We start from the raw sequence: 15,678 nt of genomic DNA, 5'->3' as shown, positions 1-15,678 counted from the left end.
ACGGCAGAAAGACCTGTGATAACACTTGGAGTAGAGTAGAGTGAGACTGTGAGCACTAATATGAAAAACGCTTGAAATAGTCCATAACTATAAATAGCTTCAGTGTGCTGTAAATCACCCAATGAAGCATCTAAATTTAAAAATCAGTGAGTAGAAGACATCATATGATAGCCTGAATAAAGTGACGGATCACAGAAATACTGTAGAACAGGAAGTGACACAGTATGGTCCAACTCAGAGGGTAAGTCTGTTTTTAATGCCGTGGTGTTATATGAGTGGCTGCCGCACAGAAGAGATTTTCTTGTTGCATCTGATCATGTAGCGCTATTTACCAGATCAGGTAGGCAAATCCAACTGGGGTCTCAATGGCAATTTGTCTCTCAGTCACAGTCTGTTAACTAATTAGTTTCAAGGCTGAAAATTAATCTCAATTAATCCCATGGGTGTTAGCACGGGTGCTTTGAAATCAAAGCAAATCAACCGTGTCCTAAAATGTTGTTGACGCTTTGCCGCCGGTTTGGTCGCCTGAATGATGAATATTGCTGTGAGAGAAAATTCATACTTTCATCCACAAGGTTTTATTCCTACATAGAGAGATTCACTATAATAATAAAAATATTTGGGGTATTCACCCTGGCTCTCCCTACACGCTGATAGGTTTGATGCATCAAGATAACCAGCAGCAACAAACATGCAGCACAGCCTGTCACAGTATTTTTGACTGGACAGCAACAGAATGTCTGGCCCTGACTGACTGACAGAATGAGTCACTGAGTGATGAAGTTACACCACTGGTTAGCCGAAGGGACAGCCAAGTATCCCAGAACGCATTTCACACCAACTGGCGGCGATGCTGGAGAGTTTGAGCCAGGCTAAAAGCTGTTGTAATTTTCGCTGTAGGACTATTAATGTCACTTTATTAAGTTTTAATATTTTTTCAGGCGAAAAAGTAATAATTTAGATTCCCAATATGTGGTCAGTTTATCCAAATAACGCCTATTTGGAAATTTGCTCGGTGAGGGGCCACTGGACGGTGAGACCAGCTGGTCATCTCAGCCGCTAGCAGCCCGATTCCTGAGATGATCAGCCCGTCAACATCTGTCATCATCCCGGGAGAACATGATCTGTTGAACAGATCTGTGCAGCTCTTTGGTGATTTACCTCTGGCTCTAATGCCTCTGCAGCATTTTGATATATGATATAATTCCTTTTGGAAGATAAATGTTGGTCTCATAGATGAAATCTTACAATTAATAACTGCCACATTAGTTTGTCTGAAGGTAAAGTGAAACCTCATGTTTTTACTGGACAGAACAACAGCTCTTTTTTCTGTGCAACACAAAATAACTGTTGAAACCTGGCCATGTGTCAAGGTCATTTCAAATAGTTTCAAGATGAGTTGGAAACAAGCAGACAACTTTACACCCGACTTCACGTCACAGTTCAATTTCCTCAGGCCTTGCCAAGGTCCCTGCAGTTATCTAGTTACACATACACACACAGAGTGACCTACCTTACCTCCCTTAGAGCGAGCCGGTGTGCCCGTGTTGACTATCATGCCCAAATGGTTCCTGAACTGCTGTTTAACAAGAAGACAATTCCTCTCTCTGTTTGAGCCTGACAAAGGAGATTCACTGGCTGCGGTGACGGTGTTATGTTATCTGTTCAGCAAGGCTGGATTATCAACCAGGCACAGGGAGCAGCCGCCCTGTTGGCCCCAATAGCCCCAGGTTAATTGTGTGGCAGTTAGTTGTGGCATTAATATTTGTAATTAAGTGCAAATGTGTTTGGCAAGATGCAACAACAGAATATAAATTGAGATGAAAAAAAAGTCTATATATATACACTGCAGTGACATCTGGACTCATTGTCTCATCACTGTGACTCATTTTCTAAGATAGTTTTCATGTCCACCTCAAAACAGGGAAATTGGACATGATGATAGACTGAAAATACATATTAAAAATACATATTTACTGGGCAGTGTTATTTAAAGTAACAATACCTAACAGTGTGATGTTTCACTTCACAATGTTGTAAAGTTTGTTTTCACATATCACAAACTAGCAGTGAGTGTCTGATACTGGCAAGAGTGATGATACAGAACAGAAATTAATGATGACCAGCTTCCTATGTCAGTTGTGTCTCCACATTACTTTGTGTTTTATGTCACAGATGAAGTCCTGTCTCCACACTTGCACATACATACCGATATTAAAGCTAGCAGTGTTAAGAAAATGTGGACTTGATGTATTTTTAGGTTGGAATTTGTTCAGCCTTGACAGCCACATGAGGGAAAATGCTGACATGCAAACCGCATTAGAGGACATTTATCAACTGTCACCAGTACCTGCAAATTTTTATATGTGACCATAAAGTTTGTTTTTCCTTTTTGTTTAATGGAGCATGTCTGTTTGATTTGACTCATTCTGTCTGTTTGTTTTCTTATGGGTTTTTTGTGATTTTTTTTTTTATTCAAATGAAAAATAAGCCAATTTGGTACATTCACCTTTTCACCTGAAATTACTGCACCTGTAGTAAGTTGTCACTGCAGTTTTATATACAGTACTGTATTTATTTGCATATGAGTGTTTTATTTCATATCTTTTCTTTCTTTTATTTTTTGCTTCTTCCCTTTGCACTTATTTTCTTCTGTGCTCTTTCTTCCATCTGTGCTGGTGTTGTTGCTTCTATCTCATTGTGTGTGTGTGTGTGTGTGTATTTGTGTATCCTTTTGTTGGCACTCATGTGATTTCTTCCTTCCCTGCTCCCTGTCCTTCTTCAACTACATCAGTTGTGAACCAATTGTACCAAGAGGTCCTCAACTATCTGCTCTGTCCCTACGCTCCTCTTCCCGCTTTAGCCCCGCCTTCCCCCGGTGTCGACCCAATCCCCTTGCAGCGAACGGGAAGCCAGAGCGCCACCGCCACCTTTCAGAGAGGCAGCTTTGCCACAGGAGGCGGGGCGGCTGACTACGCCAACCCGTACCGCACTCTGCAGTTCTGCCCGTCCACCGAGTCGCCTTACAGCAAGTCGGGCCCCGCCCTCCCTCCTGAGGCGGCCCTGGGCCGGTCTCCATCTGTGGACAGCATCCAGAAGGACCCAAGGTGAGGAAAAGGATTTTTTACTTAGAATCAGCTCTGGCTTGTTGATGAAGCCCTTTGTTCTGCTCCCTTTCCACTCTCACTGAACTTACTGAGGGCCAGATTCACCAAATTAAACATATATCAAGATCAAGAACCTGGAGAACATTAACCTTTATCTGTGAAAAAGAGTTAAATGCAAGCCACAAAAGAGTGCCAAAGTTGGAAGTGTGACATGGTGACATGAGAATAATTCACCACAACAGATATTTGACTGTATTTAACAGATAACTGACTGTCAGGATTTGACAGTCCAGTGCAGTAAAAGGCTGGTTGAATCTGGGCTTTAGTATGAGGCACACATCATGCCACATCTTTCACTGTCCTCTCTAGTTCGCCTGGTGTTGGGGCTTGTTCACACAGTTGTATGAATGCCTGCACACACCTCTTGGTCCAATTTAAAAGTTTGCTATCGCTGTTAGGAATGGAGTGCCTCTCTGTCAGTCACAATCAGTCACATTCTGTGCAGTAGGTAGACACAGTTAATGTGGAAAGTGCATGAAGTCTGAGCAGGAGAGCTCTGTGTACGGGTATGGCTGCGTGAGAATGAGGGAGAGAGAGATAGTGACAGACAAAAGAGAAAGAGAGAGACACATACAGAGACAGCGTAATAGCTGTTTTATCATTATTTTGTCCTAGTTATAAATCCAGTTGGAAATGCTATTCCATTTGTTGGAGTTTTCTGTCTTAGCCTCTGCTTTCTGAGTAATGACTGCACAGACTAGCTGTCAAAGATAGAAGCAGCCTAATTAAAGCTGAATTGTCTCTCTTTGTGACATTTCAGCTCAGGTGCAAGACAGGAGATATATCTTTTTTTGCACAAATTTAATATTGTTAATGAGGAAGTCACTTTGTGCTGAAATGCTTTATTATATGGTAACATTTGGAAACACAAAAATATCTTTCTTTGTCTTTAGCATAAGTTGTTGTTGCCATTGCTCTTTCCTCCACCCATTGTCCAAGTGTTTATTTCTCTGTGCTGTCCTGCACATTGCGCTCACATTGTCTGTTTGTTCACTCTTAAGCTCCAGCATCATTGTTGTGTAGCTTCCAGCATCCATACTGTACATCTGCACTGCTACATTTCAAGGACTGACTTGCGATGCATGGCATTATGCTTTACCTTCACAACATGCACAGTCAAGGTCAGTCTGATTGAGACAGTGCTATCTGAATAGCCTGCTGTCGCTCCCACACTGCGTTAAAGGGAGGGTCCCGCCAGATTGAAATGATACGGGGACGTTCTGTATCCACAAACTTGCTGCACTGCTGCTGACCTGAAGCAAAAAGACGATGTGAAAGGATAACAATGGTGTTATTCAGTAGATTTCTTATTAACAATAAATCCAATGAAAAGACCAAAACCTACAACATGTTAGTCCGTCTCTCAATACATTCAGACTTCCCTGCCTCGTCTGTTGCAAATCATTTCTATGTGCTATAGTTTCATTTTCATAAAAGGCTCAGCAATTTCCCAACACTCTTCTTTTTAGAGAACGTTACCCAAACATGAGGAAATAATGCATTTGTAGGGGACTACGTTCAGCTGTGGATTAATAAATGAGTATTTATGGCACAAGGACCATTTATGTGGGATTATGCAAAAAACCAAACACTGCTTGTGTTCAAGATAATGAAGGAACATATCACCCAATGCAACAATGTAGCTCACTTTGGACCTTGGTTTTGGTCTTTTCATGGGTTTTGTTGACAATAAGAAAAATACAGAATATAGCCAGCCTTCTGTCCTTTAAACAAACACACCCAGCTTTAGGGAGATTGTCCCATTGGGCATCACAGCTGTTAAATGATATTACAATCACCCCAAATAGGTTTTTCCTCCATGCTTTTCTTAGGCATAATATATCCATAATCTATACATTTGTGAGCATATTTCGATATCTTCATAAGCTCATTAGATTCACACATTCTAAAAATGAACCAAATAAATGATTTACAGAAATAAAACCTGCACTATTAAAACTATTTCAGGTGAGCAACCGTGTATTCATCATTTGCTACGATCTCAGTTCAGGGTTGTAACAGCGAAAGTAGGGAACAATATACACAGATATATATGGAGCAATATCTAAATTTAACCTAAATCTCAATCTACACATAACAGGCTTAGCATACCATGTTATTTACTCACCATTTAGCTTTGCTATGAGTCCTGCTTTTCAGAGATAACGCTAGTTACTTACAACAGAATGAAAGTAGATGACATTACACATGGGAGACGTTGTCATCTATGACATCATTCAACAGCTAAATTGATTTAAAGACCAACCTCATAAAAACTGGGTGTATTCCTTTAAAGTGAGATGACACAGTAGAGAGAATTGTGTTCTTTATATATACAGTATATTATAAAATACCTTAGTTTAATTAAGAACGTTGAAACAAGGTCTGTACTATACAAAGGTCACAACCTTGTGAATTGTCAAGTAAACCTTGGGTTTTTGGATCTGGATTTTTGACCTAAAGTCTCCACTCTGCAGCAACCGTGAACAAGACGTCCAGTTTGATGTGTGAATATGCAAGAAACAAAGGCGTTAACTAGTTTTTATTATCCAAAGACCCTCTCTTTACCTGACATATCCACCATCTCCCCACCACCCACTCTAAGTGCATGTCCTCCACCCTGCCCACCTCCTCCACCATTGCCTGATAACCAAATGTTGAGAGAGAAAGACGAGTCTAGATGCTAGATATTGATTTCTATTTATACTAATCATCACTATTCTGACATTTATTGAATATAATTTGTTGCCAGACAGCCAACATATACCTCTCTCTTGTTTCTCTCTGCCTGTCCCCCCTCGATAGGTACGACCCCGAATTCCTTGTGTGGAATCAAAATCAAGCCGAGCAAAGAATGACAAAGTAATCCAACTATTTATTTATACATATATACATTCTGTCTATCTATCTTACCTTTGTCTCATTCACTGAATCTTTCCATCTTCACTACACAACAATGATATCAGACAGTGTTAATGTTAATGGTAGCATGACAGTGTACATTTCACATTTGTATTGTCACCCATTTATGCATAGTGCTGTATCAAACAGGGATCGCCTTTATATCAGCTGTAAAGAGATTCTGAATTGGAGACTAGATGAGAGTACTGGCTTTTTAAAGTTCTTGGCATTTAAATACGACATGGCATAACATCAGAATGACGTCCTCTGTGGCCTTAAAATGATCAGAATTATGTTGTGATCTTAAAAAAAATAAAATAATCCAACCAGTTTTAAGATATATAACAAATTTAGGTAACTAATTGCTTATTTGCAATTTTCAGCAATATGGCTCTCCAGAGCCTCTGTTTTTTAGAGTGTAAATATTCATCATTCTCTCCTTGGGCTTTCCATCGATCCACCCATCCCTCCATCCATTTATCTATCTGTTGATTTATTCAGTCGTTTGTCTCCATTGTCTGTCTGTCCTGGTGATTTCTGAACATGCTTTGTGATGGTTGTATTCATGTGGCTTGCCCAGTGTTCATTTTGGCACCTGGTTGTGATTTAGCTTTAGTCTTAGCTGACTAAAATGCATATTAATTTTAATCACATTTTAGTTATTTAATTTATAGTTAATTTTAGTCAACTGAAAGTAAATACATTTTTGTTTAGTTTTTCTTAAGTAAAGTTTTAGTCATGTTTTTGTTGTGGGTTTTAAATTCTTTATGTGTTCTGCGGCTAAAGCTGTCACCATCTTTTTCGTGTACAATTGCCATGAGGTGTTGTTCTCCTCTATCGCAGGTTAGTGGAAAAGCCACTATTTACCTGTTTATACCAGACTGTAAAGGTTCACACCCAGTGTGTCAATGTCACTCTGCCCTGCAGTAATAAGGGATATAGCCCGAATCACTCTCTTCAGTAAATCCAGTTGTCACTCACTGTCGTTCCTCCACACTTGGCAGTATTGCAGGTACCTGTGCTGTCGGCTACACAGCAGAGCAGCTGATAATTCAGGAGCTGGATTCCCTCAGCTGCTCACTAAAACACTGTTCACTGTCTGGGTTTAGCTTGAAATGAGCAGCTGAAATGTTGGATAACATAACTGTTCCTTAAATGAACATCAAGGGGATCACTTTTCCTGTGTTCTCCTTTGAGGAAAAAAATCTGAAACCAAAAGGGAAAATTTTATCATTTAAATTCTTCATTCCATGAGGGGTCCCATAGTTTGCATTAATTCGATAAAATACTGTTCCGTTATTGGTCTACGTAGTTGGAGTCCTTATTTCCATACAGAAAATCGAATCTTGAATAAAGCAATAACGTGGCATTCTATCAGCAGACGGTCACACTGAGCCTGATAGCATACGGCTACACAACACAAGAGCCACAGACAATGAACAACAACTCGCATTAACTTTCCTGCTAAAGTCTCCTTCTAACTAACAAACATGTTGAACAAGCCATCAAACAAACATTCACATCAGTTAGCAGGCTAGATAGCTAATTAGCAGCTCAGCTGCAGCACATTCAACAACACGTAAACATACCTGCATATGTCACTTTGGCCTGGTTACATGCTGATATGATTAAAGGCTGTTGATGGTATGTTACGTTAGCTTAAACTTTTTATAAATGCTTTGTTGCTGCCTCTTGTCTAATTTTTAGTAAGAATGTGGATGCATTTAATCCATAAATCTTTACTAATGTGAGCAAACACTAGCTAACATTAACGTAACGTTAGCTAACATTACTGAATGCAAGATGCTGCTTATTAGTGCTACAGGTCAAGAAGAAGAGATTTAGCTAGCGGTGGATACTGTGTGATTTTCCAGATGCATGCAGGTTGTTGAGTAATTACACTGCATTATATTTTGTCCATAGTTTTTGTTATTACTGTTTTTTTTAATTTAGTTTTAGTCTTGTTATTTTCTAGGAAAAAAGGTCATCAGCAAATATTTTTCTGCATAGTTTTTTGATATTAACATAGAGCTTGCCGAATCCTCTACAAAGAGACCTAAAATAACAGTTAAGGTAACACATTTTTCTGATGAAAAGAGGATTAGTCTCTATGAGGACATGAAAAAATAAAACGTATAAAAATCATTTTTTGCACCAATGCTGTCTGCATTAGCATAGTAAATAGAAGATAACTGAAGAGATGTGAGGTCATTGCCACTGTCTGCATCTGGCTCACTAATGATACCTTTATCCTGTAAAAGCCTCAAACAAATATCATTTAGCTCATTTGCCAAGCTTCACACTGGCACATTCTGGCAAATCAAGGCACGTTGCTGTGGAGACAGGCTCTTTTGTACTCCAACGCGTTTCCTCCTTCAGGCCGCCGGTAATTTATGGAAACCTTCCCGCTAACACGAAGAAAGATTTGTGCTAGACAGGATTTGACCCGATCATAAAAGTGCCTCATTTTATTTCATGCTCATAAGCACAGTGAGAATCTCTGATCCATATTCAGTCATGGGGTTGCAATGGACTCTGTATTTGTGTGTGTGTGTGTGTGTGTGTGTGTACGTGTACGTGTATGTGTGTGTTTCTCAGCTCTGCCTGACTTCTCCTGACCTTTCGTTCATCTCCTCCAGCCTCAGTGGGCCAGTCAGTCAGCCATGCCGTGACACCCTCTCACACACACACACACACACACACACACACACACACACACACACACACGCACACACTGTCTGGATAACACAAACATACACACACCTCTCTCTTTCTTTCTGTAATTTTCTCTGCGCCTCACTCTCTATCTTGTTCCCCTCCCTTTCCCAAATACTCATTCTGTTCCCGTTCTCACTCTAACCACCTTCCTACATTGAGAGCAAGGTGGGGTCACTTACAGACTCACATTCAGACTCACTCTCATTCAAGATAGTGCTGATTGTTATGCATGTTGATTGGCTATGTAGTATCATATTATATTTGCGTGTATGAAATTGTGACAGTATTCTGACGGTATTTTGAACATTATAACTTCAGATGCCAGCTAGCAATAATCAATACCTTTATTTTGAGATCACTTACTAAACAGTAGCTCATACAACTGTCCATAGCAGCTGCTGTGCTCTAAAAATGTCAATTTATCTTTGATATTCACTCTAAAATGCCTGCAGACTGAAAGGCAGTCTGTATATACTGTATGTGCCCCATCCATGTTAACGAAGTCGCTAGAAAGAGAGAGTCTTGACTATAGTTTCTTAAAAGTGCTAGTATTGGAGCTCATGTCTTTATTAAAATGGCACAGTGTGCATAGGTTGTGAAGCAGTAAAAACTCACTGAAACCCTTCTGAAACATGGCCTAAAAAGAAAAATAAAAAGTATGATACAGTGCAGTGAACATCCCGAAAAAAAACTTTTAAATGTGATGTGCGACACTTTATGTCTTCAAAATTAGCTGTTTAGCTCATCAGCTTACATAAAATACTTTATGATGATGGCCACTGAAAAAAATGAAGGATGAAGTCCTTTATTTTTTTTGAAGGATGAAGTCCTTTATTTTTTTTGAGAATAAAAGTAACACTGTTATAGAAATTAGTTGCTAAGGTTGTTCAGAGGGTTGTTCACGTTGTCCACTTGCGTGTTTTCGATCGGATTCCGGTTCGAACACGTACGGATGTATTTGGGAAGTTTCCTTTTCAAGTGAAGAACGAGAAAAATAAAGTGAAATCTACTACTTCTGTTTGTTTACTAATTCTACTACTTGTTTGTTTGTTTACTTCTGCCAGATTTCTGCCGAAGGCAAGCTTACAGACACTGGCCAATAAGAATAGAGTGGGTTCATTGGGAGGGGGGCCTTAAAGAAACAGGAGCTAAAACAGCATGTTTCAGACAGAGGCAGAACTTAGGGGCTGCATTAAGGGTCAGTATGAGTTAAATAAAGAGGAGTTTTTTTTGTTTTTTGTTTATTTTTCACTGTAAATCATGCAAAGATATTCCAGTAGAGTCCCAGAATATAAATATAGACCTGAAAATGGGCATGATACATCCCCTTTAAGATCTTCCATATTCCCTCTTATTTAATATAAGGACTTTTTATCTCCATGTTTTTACTAGTAGTACTCATTTGTCCATTGAAGCATTTCTCATGGAACAACATGCTTTATAAGATTTTTGCGTATATTTTCTACATTAAATTGTTTAATTAGGCTGCTACCACATACTATATTACAGTCATTTATATAGAGCTAGTAGAAGACGAACTGTGGAGTAAGTGAGCGTAATTAGTAAAGAGTGTATTACTGTTCACTAAAACAGACGACACTTGTGGGTCTGGAGAGAGAGCAAGAGAGAGATACAAACAAGAGTTGATAAAGGAACCAGAGAGCATATGCTACAACATCATTGCCAGGACAATTGGACTGTTGTGTTTAAACCAGTTTTAACCAGTGTTGTCCATCATAAATCAGTTACTGTGCTAATTACAGTATCCATCAGCTCCACATATTGTAGGCAGATCCTCTGCTGCTACTTGTTTTCTGTATTCTATTCTAATTTGCTATAAATACACTGTAATTTTTAATTGTTAATCAGCCACCCGAAGTTGTTAGATGTCCTGCTGAAAAATGAATGCAACCTTATCAGTTTATTTTAGATTTTCTTCACTCTTTTCTTCTTTCTCTCCCTCACTTTTCTTCTTTCTTTTGCTTGTATCAGTTTACTCTGCAGGTTTACCCTACCTGTCTGTCTGCATGTCTGTATTTATGTCTGTCTGTCGGGGAATGAGTCATCAGACACATCTCTATTTCCCCCCTCCTGACAGTCCTCAGTGATGAGAACACACACACACACACACACACACACACACACACACACACACACACACAATTATACCCAACACAAATCAGATAGTTTGCTCTCTGGTTTCAATTCGCTCTATTCCCCAAAAACCCTGACTCACAGGAAATCCTTTCAGCCCAATATAGCAGTGTGCATCATCTGCCTGCAGCCCTCACATTACAGCGCCTCACCCTGCTTTGTGAATACATAATTCATAGATAGTTTATTTATTTACCAGGTTTAATTGTTGGGTTTCCTGCAGCCTGGCAACTTGTATTGTGGTGTAAATGTTTTGGCTGTGGATGACAAGCTAACACACAGAAACACACACACACACCCTCGCACAGACGAGTACAGTGCAGACGAGTGGTGATGCGTGATAGCCCACCTGGTTGGTTAGGAACAAAGAGTGGATTGACAGTTTGTCAGTACTTTGTCCCAGTCCACTGAGTTGCCAAATGAAACATTAAGCTCTCTTGGGGGATTTCAGAGACACACACACATGCGTGCACACACCCATACATATATGCACATTTTTGGTGAAAGTAAAAAAAAGCATCAGTAATTTCCTTTCTCTTACATAAAGTTATTTAGCTTTTTTTCTCTCTTTTTCAAGTGCTCCTCTTCTCCTTGACTTTATTTTCCCTCCTGACATTGACTTGTTACAATTGGAAGCCATCTTCAGGACAAAAGGGTAAAGGGACAAGATTGCAGTTAAACAAAAAACTGGTTTATTTATAGGAAGTATAAAAGAGGAGGGAAAAAGAAAAGACAGGAAGAAACTGGAGAAACCAGGTGACATTTGGATCACTTAGCAATTCGCTTCATGTGCCTTGAAGTGAAAACATCAGCAACTGGGGTGAGATAATTAATCTCACTGTCAAAACTTGTTTCGAGAATTTAGTGAAGTCGTGTGAGCTGACTTCTACTTTGTTTCTTAAAACAAGTAAAATGGCATCAAAAAAAGTGAAATTTTATCACATTTTATCAGATCTGTGGTTGTGATTGACATGTTTTTGCAATTCATATTTCAAGACTGACCTAAGCTTCAAAATAGGTTAAAGTTGATTATTTAGTCCAATATAGCAGCAGGTCCACAAAGATAAAACAAGACTAATTCTGGAGCAGAAAAACTAGCCATGCTAAATTGCATGTTACAAGTCGGCTGTAGCGTTTCAAATCAAAACTAACTTTCAAGTGAGTATACTGGGGCTTTTGTCCTGACTTTAGCCTTTTAGGCCTTTAAGTCCTACCTTCGATTGGTTGAGGTTGTTGGGGCCATACTAGCCCGATAGAACGACTTGCAGACACTATTCATGGCTAAAAAGAAGTACAAGCACCTCTGATTATTTCTGAAATATATTTGAAATCATATTTTTTCACCAGATTTACAGCTGACAGGTTGAACATGAATCAAAGCTAAGGCAGCAAAGGACTGACCTGAGACAAGAATTTTTGATGACTGTGTTTCAGTCTAAAACTCTCAACATGTCAACATCTCAGTCTCAGTTCTCTATAAATGAAGCTAAATGGAATGAAATGGAGTGAATTAATAATACAGAAATGTAGGCCACATCATTCATTCTTTTATTAGACATATAGACCTCTTTAGACAAATTTTAATATAATTTGTTATTTGTTGCTAAAGATTAACAAGCTTGTTTCATCCTTGTGATATTTTTGTGAAAGGGATGTAGTGGCTAAATGCATTTATATAACACACAGGCTAAAAATATACTCATCTTTACTTAATAATACCTGTCTTTAATCCACTCAGTGACCATAAAACTATACATACAGATCACTTTTTCAATTCAAGTCAATTTTTTTCTCCAAGAGCTTTTCAGATATGAGGCATAGTCTTTTCCAAACCAACCAACTAACATTGAAAAAAACTGCAAACATTCCCAGAGTGAACACTTTTGCCCGAAGTTCACAGATGGCTCAGTGGTATTTGCTCATCCTGCTATGATGTTGTCACACAGGGTTTGGGACTGGGAGCACCATATCCTCCTGTGTTCCCCGCTCTCTGGAAGAACACACATACATACACGCACAGCAAGAGAGAGATAGAGATGCTGAGTGAAAAGTAGTACAGCTCCAGGCTAGAGTTAGTGAATGAATGAACCATTATAGTACAGCTTTCTGGGGCAGAACATACAAAGAAGGAGACAGTCTCTTCATTTTATTTAGATTCACTCTGACTGTAGGTAGATTATTCTAGAGTAGTAGTTTTCTTTCCAGTTGTCTTTCAGTTACAGGGATTTACCCCTCAACAGCAACATATTACGCAAGATGTCAACACGATGTTCAGTATATTACAGCATTTTAGTCTTTTTGTGTACATGTTTATGTGTGCCTGTGGAGTTGTGCATGTTCAATATGTACATTTGTTTTCCTGTATGTGCGTGAATGTGTCTGCAGAGCATCACAGCCTGAGGCCTCGGATTGAGTTTGATCCACTGTGATGTGCCACTTTCTCAGTGGGGCTGCAACTATTCTAGGCTCTGGTTCTGTCAATGTGTGTGTGTGTGTGCGCTCATTTCTTTTCTGTATGTTTGTGTTTGTTTCCCACCTATTCACAGCTCCTAATGTCTCATAATGTGTGCACACAGTGGTGTTTTTTTCTTCTTCCGGTGTTCTGATGCATACTTGTATGTTTGCTGTGAGTGTGTGTGGGTGTGTCACATATTCTGTGCCTGCAGGTTGCCAGCAATTAGACTGTATCCCTTTCATTCATTCAAGTGTTGGCTGCTCATTCTCCGTTGTATGTGTGAAATACCACTTGTGTGTGTCTGGGTTTGTTGTTTGTTTGTTTGTGTGTGTGTGTATAGGTGTGTATGTGTCTGGAATTATGTGTGTGGCCCCTGCTTTGACCTCACGCACTTGGAGAAGGAGACCAATGTGACACAGAAAATTTGAAGGGAAAGATTGAGAGACGGAGGAAGGGACAGAATGAGAAAATAGAGGGAGTGCGAGTGTTTTTATAATAAATATTGTAGAGTGCTGCCAGAAGTGCCACTTTTGCCTTCACGTAGTGTTTATTCTTTGGCCACTGATGTGCCGGTAGCGACGCTGTGTGCTGCGTTTTGATGAGTAATGGACTGAAAAGCACTCATTTTGCCAGTTTAGTCGAGTCCTTGTAGAAAAAAGATGTTGAAATAGTTGAAAGAACATAAGTGTTGATGGACATCTGCAAACTTCCTTGATTATTTATCATCCATTGAGATCATTTTACTGCATCGTGACACGGCATGTGAACATTACTGAATTGAAACAAGCTTCATTGTTTAGTCTTTGCCGTGAAGCCAAGAGCGACCTTGTGTTTTGTATAATCATTCATCCGAAGCTTTCTTTCTTTGCTTCACAGTGTCAAGGCAAGCATGACATTTTGAAAAAGGCCTTAACTGTGTATGAATAACTGATTTTTCAACTAGTTATTCACTTTTCATTACTCTCACTGTGACAGATGTTACTCTGAAGAATTCTTCTGTTTGGAAATTACCACCTCTAGAAAGGCTACAGCCTTACTATTATTATTTTACCATGAATTACCAGATTTCAAAGCTTGTGTGACACTCCATGGATTGAATAGGGACAATTTTATTTTATAGCCCATACATGGAGGCGAGGAAAAAGTAAATGAAGAGTTGTTTTTTTTCTGATGTGATGTGTTTACAGTGGGACACACATAGCATTAAACATCAATTTGATCTTTTCTGAAGATCTCAACCACATCTATAGTATATGGTTTTCATCAGCAGATAGAGTTTGCTCAATTGCTATGGTGATAGCTCAGTTGTTATCATGTGACTGCCATTTCCAGGGTCAAAAATAAGCTACATGACCAGTTTGCTCAACATTTTGTGATAAATATTAATATTATACTGATACAACACTGTACATTATTTTACATATATGTATAAGCTTTTGTTAATTAAATCTGGCAAGTCACAAAATGTTGATAGTGAACGTATCAATAAAATGAAATACTACACTGACCGTGTAGTATTTCATTTGTGCTCTACAATATCCACTCACAGCAACTACAGCATTAGTAAACTTTTTTATGGTTATGTACTTACAACACTTGCTTAGGGTATGGCATAGATCATGGTCTTGGTGTAATACAGAAAAAAGTCAACAGTGACATGTAGCACATGACACAACATCTACTTGAAACCGCAATCTTTCTCAAAACTTACCCAAAGAGCTTTTGTTGTCTAACCACATGCAGGACTCAGGATGCGAAACAGAAGTCTCCGGTGTCCCGAGCTTCTGTGGTACAAGAACACAACACTTCTTCCACCTTATCAAACATAATCTTTGCAATTATGTTTCCCTCAAAGCATAACTGGCAAAATAAATTAGCAGTATATAAATGTAATTTCTAGGAGACAAGGCTGTATTGACTAGGGGTGTGCCCGAATACAAATACGTTATTCGACAAAGCACAAATAGTGTTTTTTTTTAGGAATATTTTTTTCACACAAATATTTTAAAAAATATTTGTATTCTGGAAGAAAAAAACAAACATGTTAAATACCAGCGTGCAGGTCGGTTACATCGCTATCTCAGTCTTTCTCCTCTTCTCCGCTGTTACATGTATCAGCAGGTCTCAACGAGGGGAGTCACATCCACCTGCTACATGACGCACATTTCCTTATTTGGACGTCACTCCCGGAGTTGGGAATGTTCCCCTGAGATAAAGCTGAGCTACTGACACACGCAAAGTGCTCTCGAAGGACTCTACATAACCTTTTGTTCCCCTTCTAAT

The 15,678-nt window shown here is 39.2% G+C and overlaps 1 protein-coding gene and 1 long non-coding RNA gene across 14 annotated transcripts in view; one reads left to right on the top strand and one right to left on the bottom strand.

The window, feature by feature from the left end:
* The window catches only part of ctnnd2b (catenin (cadherin-associated protein), delta 2b), a 178,340-nt gene that overhangs the window by 111,070 nt on the left and 51,592 nt on the right, over nt 1–15,678 (top strand). For 6 of the 13 annotated variants that reach the window (XM_042428429.1, XM_042428438.1, XM_042428427.1 and 3 more), the window contains 2 exons: nt 2,795–3,107; nt 5,973–6,029. In XM_042428429.1, coding sequence (XP_042284363.1) covers nt 2,795–3,107; nt 5,973–6,029 — 370 coding nt within the window. The remainder of the gene's footprint in view (nt 1–2,794; nt 3,108–5,972; nt 6,030–15,678) is intronic. The other 7 variants (XM_042428439.1, XM_042428432.1, XM_042428433.1 and 4 more) reach the window with 2 other exon arrangements.
* Nucleotides 3,968–8,577, bottom strand: LOC121908428. Its single transcript, XR_006099229.1, has 3 exons — nt 7,658–8,577; nt 6,936–7,274; nt 3,968–4,420 (listed from the first exon to the last, which is right to left on the bottom strand). It is a non-coding gene; the product is annotated as an uncharacterized LOC121908428 (long non-coding RNA).

Source organism: Thunnus maccoyii, chromosome 12 (genome assembly GCF_910596095.1).
Source record: "Thunnus maccoyii chromosome 12, fThuMac1.1, whole genome shotgun sequence".
Classification (NCBI taxonomy): domain Eukaryota; kingdom Metazoa; phylum Chordata; class Actinopteri; order Scombriformes; family Scombridae; genus Thunnus; species Thunnus maccoyii.
This window is presented reverse-complemented; position numbering and strand designations above follow the sequence as displayed.